Here is a 12,290-nt window from a genome sequence, read left to right on the forward strand (position 1 = left end):
TATCATTGATTTTTGACACTACTGATTTATTAATGTCACATTGTCTCTGCATTGCCCACCTTATGGCAATGAATACAACATTTTTTTTACTGAATTATGGTTTTACAACTTTCTAGAAACGACTGCAAGGCAACATAGGTGATCATTAAACCTCTGCACATCTGACCTAGTAAAGCCCTGTCAATTCAACGCGGTCATATAATGCGAGTGCCATGTAAAGTGCTGTGCAGCTCTCCTCACAGCTGTTTGTTGAAGAAGCGGTTGCTTGTGTTTAGAAGAGCAGTTTTGCATAATGAGAGATTATGACGATATTGCTGCCTTCCTTGGAACATGGGGACCATTTCAAAGGGTTGTTTTCTTAGCACTGGCCATCAGCATTCTCCCAAATGGTTTTGTGGGCATCTACATAGTGTTTGTAGGTGACACTCCACCACATGAGTGTCTGATTCCAGAGGAGTACAACATCAGTGAGATATGGAGGGAGGCCGCTATTCCTATGATAACCCAGGATGGAGTTTTAAAACGAAGCTCCTGCAGCAGGTACAAAGTGGACACACTGAGAAACTACTCCATGCTAGGCTACATCCCAAATGTGGATGTGAACATGACTCACATTGAACTGGAGAGCTGTCTGAATGGATGGAAGTACAGCAAAGACGTCTATCAGTCGACTATCGTAACAGAAGTAAGAACTCTTCCATACATACACACACCTACATATGCATACATTAAAAAGAAATTTCTGTATAATTCAATGATTGAGATGTGACCAAAGTCGTTCAGAGTGGTTTAATGTGAAGTGGTGCATTGTAGAGGAACTTCCTGACTTATTTACAATGGTGATGATAAGAACAAGGGGTGACGATATCTACATCATTTTTTATTTGGCTAATGAACCCACACATGTCTTCTGAGCTTTTATATGTAATGTTGATGTTGGTCAAATAGTGTTAAATCTGAAAAAGTTTTCTTTGGGGACTATTTAGGCTTGTATCTTGCCCCAGTGTTACCTTGCATGTACTTTGAGAATACATTTTAGACCAAAGCCTCATCTTAAAACCATTGTACAATAATGTCTCAGGCAGCAAGCAGAGTATTCATAACTGTTTCATTTTGCATCAAATCACTCTGAATTACTTTGTTTACATCAAAAACATTTAATTATGCCGACATTTTGAAAAATCAATGACATTTACATTTAAGTGATAGACACAACCTCTTGGACATCCAATATATCTAAAACAGTTGTCACCACCCCTGCTCCTGGATGTCTAACTTACCTCAGACTTTAACTTTACTCCAACAAAGTGACCTCACCTGATCCATCTAACTGTTGCCTTCTGAAGTCCTTGATTAGCTGAATGACTTCTGTTAACTGTAGGTTGGAGGTGAAACCTGTCGAAATGTAGACCTCCAGGAGGAGGGTTGGTGACCACTGATGTAAACTAACAGATTTTTTGCATGTTCTCTCCATCAGTCATTACTTAGTCATTTTCTCTCGTACTGTTATTATATTCCAATTGCTATATTGCTATTATTAGTTTGTTTACTGTTAATCCACCTAAGAGTCATCTGAACACTCTCCAGGGGAAGGGATGAAACTAAAAACGTGACCTTTTTGTACAAAGGGCTGAATATGTCAATGTCACAAATTTGCTTTAATTTGAATGGAATCTTAGAACTAATGTATAATCTTAATCTGTATAATCTTAAAAAAGTTCTGTTTTTATTTACATTTAAATAAAAAATCCCAGGTGGTCTCATATATATATATATATATATATATATATATATATATATATATATATATATATATATATATATATATGCATTAAAATTGTAGTCACATCCTGCAATTAAAATTAGAAAACCAACAACTGTTTGCATGAATATACTTACATATCTGAACTGCATTACAATGCTGGCGAAAATCCAAACATGATTAAATGTTTACAATGCTGAAAAGCATAAATCATTAAACTCACATGTAACCGCAGCTGACTTGTGGACCCTGAACATAGGTCCTCTACGCTTCACTGGCTATCATTATCATATCACAGGCAATCATTTAGATAATCAACACATGGAATGCAATGCACATATCTCTTATGTGAGAAAACTGGAGCTAGAAATATCTACTCTCTAGATAAAGACAAGTTATATTATGTTTTTTTTTTTGCTTCAGACTATGTACTATATTCATTCTCCTTTTTTTACTGCCATATTCTTTAATGCTGCTCTTTCAGTGGAACCTTGTTTGTGAAAATGAACACAAAGTCCCGTTAACTTCCTCCGTTCGCTATTTCGGAGCTCTGGTGGGAACATTTCTCTCTGGTCAAATGTCTGACAGGTCAGTAAATGTGCAATCCAAATGAGCTACAGTTTGCGTTACTGACCATGGCCTTGAAGAAACTTGCCTTTCTTTGTACATTGACAGGTTTGGAAGAAGGCCAACATTGTTTCTCATGATGGCTTTGCAGACCATAAGCATTTTAATTCAGATATTCTCCCCAAATTGGGAAGTATTTACTACACTTTTCTTTTTTGGGGGTTTTGGAGAGATTTCCAACTACCTCGTAGCTTATATTCTTGGTACGTTCAAGCAAACCTCATCGATGTCATATACATGAATGTATTTTTACAAGTCAGCACACACATACTGCATGTTTATTCAATTTACAGGTTCAGAAATTCTAGGACCAAGAGAGAGGGTGGTCTTCTGCTCGATGGGTGTCTTCTTAAGCTCAGCATTGGGGTACATGGTCATGCCAGCTGTTGCATTTTTTCTGCGAGAATGGAGGTGGCTTGTCGCGTCTATGGCAGCGTCGGGGCTTATATATGTGCCACTTTGGTGGTAAGTATTGTGGTGTTGGAGTAGTGTAGGACAGAGAAGGCCATGAATCCACCACGACAACTGCTGATGGTTATCACCATTCATAGGCATCACTCTGATAGTAGGCCAGCCCACAACACAAAACACTCTCCCCAAGTAAACCTGCACCCCGACACAAAATAATACAAATAACATACACAACAACAATAGGTACATTTTTATGAGGGTACGCACCTACCATATTCCTCTGCACATGGCACAGCCTCCCAAGCTCCTCTGAGCCAGCCAATAGCAGGTCACTACAGTATTGTACATACTGTACCCCAAGAAATTGTTTCAAAATATTGCCATTTAAAGATTTTCAGGAGTTGTATTCACTATATGATGCAACAACATATAAACTATGAATGAAAGACATTACAGCACCAATTTTACATTTAGGTTTATTCCTGAGTCTCCAAGATGGCTGATCTCTCAGGGAAGATTTGAGGAAGCTGAGGCTATACTGAGACAAGCTGCAAAGAGAAACAAAGTCAAACCACCAGATGCCATCTTTACTACAGCAGAGGTAGGTAACTGACCTCAGTGCAGTACATGCCACTAGAAACCAAGAAAGGGCCTTCACGACATGACTGGAAGTCACAACAGAATGCCCATGACTTTCAACCCCTAAAACCACACTGCTTTAAAATCAGCATGCATCTGTGATGGATATCACCATGTAGGCTCAGAAATACTTTGACAAACCACTGTCAATAAACACTGTCAGTGCATCCACTAATGCAAGACTGTACTATGCCTGAAGAAAATCAAATGTCAACAGTGTAAAAAAATACTGCGACTTCTCTGGGCTCAAGCTCATCTGAAATGGAAGGATGCACAGTGAAAATGTGTATTGTGGTCTGATCAGTCAGAAAAGGACCATCCAGACTGCTACTAATGTAAAGCTCTAAAGCCAGGGTCTGTCATGGTATGGGAGGAGGTATTAGGTAACCTGCACATCTGTTAAGGCACTATTAACACTGAATTTTGGAGCGACATATGCTGCCTTCTAGACGCCATCTTTTTCAGGGACACCCATGCTTATTTCAACATGACAACACCAAGCCACATTCTGCACGTGTTACAACAGCATGGCGGTGTTATCAGAGAGTGCACATGTTAGATTAGCCTTCTTTCGGTCCAGAACTGTCTCCCACTGAAACCATATGTCTTATTGGCCTTAAAATACAACAAAGGCCCTGCACAGCTGAAGACTTGTATAACACAAGAATGACAAAAAATTACACTTTCAAAACTGGATTAGTTTTCAGTCCTCAAATGTTTATTAAGAGCTGTCTAAAGGAAAGGTGATGTAACACAGTGATAAACATGCACCCATCACAACTTTGTTGGAATGTGTTGCTGTGTTGTTTAGCAGTGAAAATATGAATGATGCTACATACACACGATAAGCAAGCTAACTGAATGTAACTGAATGAGCAATTGTGCTGTTTATGTGAATGCTGGATTCATATTAAGGCCTGAAACATACTTTACACAAGGATGCGAATGCAAATGACAGCGCTCGTTCAAGGCACTGCAAACTCTCAGTCCTTCTGTACAAACTTATCGTGCGTTATTACGTTGCTGTGGCGGTTAAAACACTCAGTACTGAAGGGGGCGATAGAGGACAAATCAGAGAGTGATCTACTGCTATTCCAGGAGCCTCAACAGCTAAACGTGGGCAGTAGAGGAGAGTGAGCTGCTTTACCTCTTCTCCTGAAATGGAAATGTAATAATGTATGATATTTTATGTTTATGTAAGCCATCTTTGTGCGAGACTCAACTGTTCGTCTGCTATAATAGCACACTGGTGGAGCGAAACTGCTTAGACGGGCTTGACTGTCGTTTTAGCACCTCTTGCTGTAACGCTCAGATTGCAGCTTGCGTTTGCACCACTTTATGAAATGCGTCGTGACACATTTTTCAACGCAACTATGCACGAAACCCCGTCTGCGTAACTTGAAGCGTCTCTGTTTGCATCCTTGCATAAAGTATGTTTCAGGTCTAAGAGTGTGTCTGTACTACCAGTTTTCTAAGTGGTATGTTTCTCCAAGTTCAAATAAAATATTAAAAAAAAATTTACTTCTCCTTTTTAGCTTAACAGTGCTGCGACTAAAAAGGAAAAGAAATATAATATTTTGGACGTTGTAAGAAGTTGTAACATGGTTGCCATCATAACTCTCTGTGCACTTCTTTGGTGAGTTCTTCTATGCTCAATATTTCAAGACAGTAATACTGTACTAAATGATCTGATATGCAGATAAACTCCAAGTTTGTTTTGTTTGTTTGCTGTTTAGTGTCGTATAAATCATCTGAGCTCCATTGCATCCACAAATCAGGATGCATTGTCTCTTATTACACAGTGTTTTGTACCTACAGGATGATCATCACATTAGGGTATTTCAGTTTGATTCTAAACACCTCCAATCTCCATGGCAACGCTTACCTGAACTGCTTCCTGTCTGCAATTGTGGAGGTCCCAGCCTATGTTATTGCTATGCTGCTACTGAAATATTGTCCAAGACGTTACTGCCAGTCCTCAACACTTCTCCTTGGTGGGGCAGTCATTCTTTTCATTCACCTTGTTCCGCTGGGTAAGGGAATGGCCAATGCATGGCCCTACATGGACTACATAATGAAGTGACCAGTTGGTGTATATTTGCTATTATGAGCACTTCTTTCGTTATAGATATACCTGAGTTGGCGATCTTCTTAGAGATGGTCGGGAAGTTCGGGATCACTGCAGCGTTCTGTGTAGTTTATGCGGTGACATCAGAGCTCTTCCCCACCGTGGTGAGGAACATGGCCATGGGAATCTGCTCCATGTCAGCACGTGTAGCGACCATCGTCTCTCCTTTTATTTTATATCTGGGTATGTTATCTAAGGAATAAAGAATACATTATATTGTCACTTTGGTTTTTTTGTAATTTAATATCCAGTGCATATGATCATTTAAAATGTACAGAATTATGTCTTTGGTACTTAAATATGAACAGCATTATTGTATTCATAACCAGAAATTAAGATATGTTTAAAAAATGAAACTGAACTACAACAACTCTAAAGGTACAAACGTAATGCAAACTGCTATAAAAAATTACCACTAGAGGCACAGTACTGTTTGCAAAGAAGCAGCCTGTCATTTGCAATACCTACCTTCATCACCAGAGGTCAGCCCCACCTGAGTATTGACTTGCTCCCTTGTGACACCCTGACCTGTCTCAGCTGCAGCTCATTAACCTTCCTTTATAAGGACCTTCACAAACACTGGATCTCTGAAGTATTGCCAAGACTTGTTAGTTCTTGTCTGCTGGATTTTTTTTTTGATTGCCTGGGCCCTTTTCTGAACTCTGACTCTGTTTTTGAACTCCTTTTGGTACCTTTGCTGTGTTGTGATCTGTTCTGTTTTTTTCATTTGCATATTATTAAACCAGTCTTTGATAATGGCAATGCATAATTGATATCTAGAACTTGATCTATTTTCTGAAACATTTATAAACACACATATGTAGTGTCTGAATATTTTTCCTTATCAATTTTAGTATTTTTGAACATGGCTTTTGTTTGTGCTTATGAAAACATTTTTTGTTCATATTTACAAGTACAAAGTCACAAGACAATATATTGCTGCTGGTGGAACAAAACATCATATCTCAAATGATGACTTTACAGAAGGAAAAAACAAAAAAAAATGGAGGTTTTGTTCTGACAGCAGTGATGTGTATATATGATGTGTATAAACTGGAAGTATGTATCCACAGTGTCTGAATACTTGTTGAAACTTGGTGTTTCATCTTATCTTTCTTTTAGGAAAAGTCTACAAGTACTTACCTTACATTCTCATTGGGAGCTTTGCCGTATTTGGTGGACTGTTCTGCTTCCTTTTACCGGAAACATTCAGAAAGGCTCTGCCAGAGACCTTTGCGGAAATGCAGAAAATCAGAGGGTAAAACAGCCAGTAACATTTTCCCCCCACATATTACACAGTGCAGACCAAAACAGAAAAAACACCTATATCTGTTTAAGTTCTAAGTTGTTTCAATTTCTATTCCCGAATGTGTCTTTAACTGCAATCATACTGTATGTAGTGTTGTCACAATACCAAACTTATGACTTTCGATACGATACCTGCCTAAATATCTCAATACCGATACTGAAACGATGTTTTATGCATGTAGGTGCGTTTTTGACAATGAACATGTACATTTTATAACATTAATATTTTGATTATTAAAAATAATTACATTAGAAAGGTCACCTTGTTATTACATTGCGTGTAGTGTTCTGATGTCCTATGTATCCTTGAGTTTATGGAATTTCTTTGATAGTTAACTTTGTATTTGCAACCAGATCTCTCTGATTAATCCGTTTAATAACACTCAATACGCGTCTAGGGCAGTTGCCTTTTTTTAGCAATAGAAATGATTGACAAAAATGTACATGCCGTAATTGCAATTACCAGTACAGCTGAGTTTAAAATGATCGTTTATAACTAGGCCTGACACGATAACTGTTTTTAAATAGATGATAAATTGTCCCAGGATTTATCGTGATAAACGATTTTATTGTATGTGTGTGTGTATGTACATATGCACATACATATTAAACACTGTTTTTAAATAAAGTCGACATACCAGCTCAATCGTGTTAATGGGATCTCCTCGCAAACTCAGTGATCAGAAAGGATCCTGGTTTTAGGGTCACGGATCGGATCATATTTACCATATGAAGATAGACCAGTCACCGGTTATGCTGATAGGGCCGTTTGCTGTAGCGATGGACTGTGGGGGTGAGTCTGATTCCTCACGAGGCTCATTCACACGGTCAACAGCAGCTCTGGTTGAGTTTGAATGAACGCCTGATATTTAGCAGCATGGAAGTCAGTGTAAACATAACGTTACCAGTTCGCCACATTGGTAGTTATCAAAAAAGATAATGTTAGTTAACTTAAACAGTTATCACTGCCCTAAACTGCCTCATGAAAAAGACTGACACAAAAAGCCTCCCACTCCTCTGACTTGAGCTTGATGTAATTGTTATAGCTATATCATATTCACTAACCTGCCGTTCTTTGAATTCTTTAAACAACTCTGCATGTCTGTCAGAAAGATACGTTGCTAAGTTGGAGGTGTTGGCTCCTTTGGTCTGTACATGTTTAAAGCATCTTTTGCAGACCGGTTTTAGTGTGTCCACGGGGTCGCCCTGACTGTCAGATGTGTATGCAAAATAATTCCATATTTCGCTTCGTGTGTGTGCTTTTTCTACAAGCCGAGGACGGTCTGCGAAAATGCTAGTATTAGCAGCCATGCTACGCGTTCTCTTCTGACTCTGAGGTAAGCGCTGGAGTGCTGCGCGCGCACACTGCCCCCTGTGGCACTCGTTGGAAATACCGCTCTTATTTTAAAACACGCTCATTCATTACTTGCTGTGAAAAACATTCCTTGTTGCTTATCCTTTTGATCTTTCATTCAAAATATTAACAAAAATCTAACTTTATTTGAAATACAATGATTGAAAAAAGTTAATCTTGTCAGGAAAAAAAAAATATTTTTCTTAAATAGGTGTGTGCCACAGTTGTTGGCACCCCTTCATTTAATACTTTGTGCAGCCTTCCTTTGCAAGCAAAGGTGACAGCTCTGACTCTCCTCCTATAATACTTAATGAGACTTGAGAACACATGGCAAAAGATCTGAGAACAGTTTTCCATACAGAACCTTTCCAGATCCTTCAGATTCTGATGTCCACACTGTGGACAATCCTCTTCACCACATCTGAGGACTGGGGTGGCCATGGCAAAATCTTAATCTGTGGTCAGTGAACCATTTTTGTATAGACTATGAGGCGTGCTTCGGATCATTGTCCTGCTGGAAGATTCAAACTATGGCCCGGTTTAAGCTTCCTGACTGAGGCGGTCAGGTTTGATTTTTGCTGGTACTTAATGGAGTCTGTGATACCATTTATCCATATAAACTGTCCAGGACCAGAAAAACAGTCCCACAACATCACAGATCCACCACCATATTTCACAGTGGGGGTGAGGCACTTTTCTGCATGGCTATCTTTGTGTCCAAGCCAAACTCACCTCAGGTGTTTATTGCCAAAAAGCTCTATTTTGGTCTCATCTGACTAGAGAACATTGCCCCACTAAAAGTTCCAGTAAGATCTAGCAAACTACAGGAGCTTAGGTGTCTTGGTTCTTGACAGTAGAGGCTTTCTTCTGGCCACTCCTCCAAACAACTTGTGGTTATATAGGTGGGTTTGGGAGACGTTCCAACCCCAAGACCTAACTAATGTCTACAATTCCCCATCTGTGATCTTTATAGATTCTTTGTCCACTCAAACTTTTATCCTCCTCACTGTGCGTGGGGTCAGTATAGACATACATCCTCCAATTATTTTCTCCTAACCGTTTCCTGATTTGTGCAGCTAAACAATCTTTTGTTGTACATCACTGCTGTGTTCTCTGGTCTTTCGCATAGTGATGGATGACTGATGGAAGTCGGCCTGTGTTTCATCTCAAACATATTCCCCAGTGCATCAGGAAGTCATGACTGACCATTTAAGTGTTGCTAATCGCTCAAGTGAGCTTAAAAATATAAAATATGAATGGGAATATTATTCAGTTAGATTTCACTCATAAGAATTTCTAGGGTTGCTTACAATTAAAAAACATTTATTTTATGGTAAGATTTAGTATTTTATTCCAATCATTATATTTTAAACAAAGGTTAGATTTTCTGCTAATAGTTTGAATGAAAGATCAGAAGAATAACTAATTAAGAAGATCATTTGGCTCGTGATTACCAGGGGTGCCAATCAGGTCAATTATGCATTTTAACTGCTGTTTTTTCCCTCCTAGATTACGTGGTGACACCTCAGAGATGACTAAAGATGATCACACTGAAAGACCTGAAGTAAAGGAGCAGAAATTTTGATCATCATGAACAATTAATACTGTGTTCTATCTAAGTTAATATTAATCACATTTCCTTGCAGAGGGCATATTAGCTTGCAATTCTCTACATGAGGAGGCCCAGTATTTAGAGTTATCACTGTACAGTAAGTACAGTTAGCATCCAGTACCTAGCTTGGCTCATCAACTCCTCATTAAATTAAATTAGTTATGTTGCTGATGGAATTGCATGCAATGGCTGGAACTATATTCTTCTATTGATAACTTTTTTTAAAAAAAAACAAAACTGACTGGTTACTGACTATTTATATGTATTGTGTTTATTCTGATTTTATATATGTATGGTAATATGGTTTTTATTTGCAAAAACAGTTACTGCCAAGATAAATCATTTTTAAAAAATTTGATGGCTGCCTAAAACTACTGCACCATGCAATATGACATACAATAAACAATCGGTCAAACACCACGTTTGTATACTTTGTTAGCCTGTTTTTCTACAGCTACTCCCACCCAGGGATGGGGAGTAGCTAAGCTAAGTAGCGCGCTACTTTTTGTAGTTAGCTACAATTTGTGTAGCTAATAGCTGTAGCACCTACAGTCTTATGAAATGTAGCCAACAGCTGTAGCCGCTACAGTCTTATGAAATGTGGCTAACAGCTGTAGCGCCTACAGTCTTATGAAATGTAGCTAACAGCTGTGGTGCCTACAAATTTTTGTGTGGTATAGTGATCATTTCCGCTACAGGCTCCAGTCAATCCACGCAAAATCTGAACCATAACGCGCAGTCGTTCACTGGGCTGGTGGCGATGTGCCGCTGACAGCATTTCATATCCGTTTTACCATCTTGGCTGTAAATAAGTCTCAGTGTGTGCTGATGTTCTGGTATAGCTGGTATAGGATACAAACATAATATAAACGAAAACGCAGATTTACTTTGTTCTGCTTTAAGCTTCAGCTCAGCTGTAGCCGCTTCTGTCGCACATCAGTCAGGCTGAAGTCAGATTCTCATTCACCAGCTTCTTGTTTGAATTGTCCCGCTTCACCTTAAATGGTGCCTGAGGCGCCAGAATGTACATTACTGCTGCACCATTTAAGGTGGAACGGGAGAATTCGAACAAGAAGCTGACTTCACGATTTAGGCCCAATCCCATTTCACCCCTCGCCCCTACCATTTAACCCTTTAGCCCTCTGTTTTGCACGTTCACGTCTAGGGTTAGGGTGTCCCAGTTTTTTGTTGAGATAGAGGGGTGGGGCGAAGTATTTAGGGCTATATAGCCCCCCAAATGGAGGTTTTTCAGAGGCTCACTCCAAACGAAGTGTTATGAGAAGAAAAAGAAAAGCCGGCAAGATGGCTGCGCGAGTGACTAAAAAACCCCACAAATTTAAGTATTTTCTCCGTTATAAAACTACGATAACCACTGTATTATCTTAGTTTAATGTTGTTTCAATGTACTATGGTCGTTTTCTTCATAACAAGCATAAAAAATCGCTCAAAGTATGCTAATGTCTCAGTAGCTAGCTAGCTATGTTTACCGTTCCACCTTAAATAGTCCCAGCAGGATTGACGCTTGAAGCGCCAGAATGTAACTGCTGCACCATTTAAGGTGGAACGTGGAAATTCGAACAAGAATAGCTTACTTCAGCTTCGTATCACCAAAGACTTAGCGGTGGGCGATTATAAATAATTGTTTTATACCCCCTCTTTGAAGGCATATGATGCTCTAAATGTAAATAAAGCCCAGCGGCGAAGTCGCTGAACTTTTCCCTTCTCTGCTATCACTGAAGACGGGCCAGGTCGCCTACAGAGCACCGCTAGTAGCTGTTAACAAAGCAGTGTTGGAACTCCGTTCCAAGTGGTTAGGGTGACACTCAAAAACAGGGGTAGGGATAAAAAGAAGAAATGGGATTGGGCCTTAGTGTTTGACAGTTTCTCGTTGCAGATTAAACGTATCTGGAAACCGACTGGAGTGATTTTAAATACAAATAAGTCCATTCGTCTCCAAATTATTGATGTTCGTCTTAAATCTGGGGACAGGATATAATAATTTGATTTGTTCTCTGTGAGCGCTGTCACTGAATTAGGACCAATCAAAATCGGCCAAGCCAATCACCGCTTATTAATTGTTGCTGTCCACAGTTACTTCAGCAATCAGCGCCTGTGGCGTTCGTAACCAGCGTCAGGACTCCGAGCTCCTCAGAAGTTTCTCAGGGTTTTATGAGATTCAAAAAGCGATGAAACTACACAGCGAGCAGGGAGAGGTTCTCAGCTGACCTCAGTACAGCGGCTCGGCCATAGACTGACGCTACACAGCCCAGAGAACCAGAGTAACTTTGACTTCCTGAGATGTTCAGGTATGCAGCTCACAGGCTATAAGCTAACACGTAACATCGCTATGGCAAAGTGTAGGTTAGCTACATTAGACTATATTTGTCTCATTAACTATATGAGTATCTGCCTTTCCCTCCAGCTGGGCTTTGGTACAGACAGCCTTTAT

The 12,290-nt window shown here is 39.5% G+C and overlaps 1 protein-coding gene across 1 annotated transcript; it reads left to right on the forward strand.

Annotated features, from left to right (window-relative positions):
- Positions 1–174: 174 nt before the first annotated feature.
- Positions 175–10,261, forward strand: LOC118802513 (solute carrier family 22 member 4-like). The gene is made up of 10 exons (XM_036563060.1): positions 175–685; positions 2,247–2,350; positions 2,438–2,592; positions 2,683–2,854; positions 3,275–3,401; positions 4,975–5,075; positions 5,258–5,472; positions 5,568–5,750; positions 6,690–6,825; positions 9,739–10,261. The coding sequence occupies exons 1-10, from the start codon at positions 293–295 to the stop codon at positions 9,812–9,814; spliced, it is 1,662 nt and encodes a 553-aa protein (XP_036418953.1). The 5' UTR covers positions 175–292; the 3' UTR covers positions 9,815–10,261.
- The last annotated feature ends 2,029 nt before the right edge of the window (positions 10,262–12,290 follow it).

The sequence above is a fragment of the Colossoma macropomum genome, unplaced genomic scaffold, assembly GCF_904425465.1.
Source record: "Colossoma macropomum unplaced genomic scaffold, Colossoma_macropomum, whole genome shotgun sequence".
In the NCBI taxonomy this organism is placed as follows: Eukaryota; Metazoa; Chordata; class Actinopteri; order Characiformes; family Serrasalmidae; genus Colossoma; species Colossoma macropomum.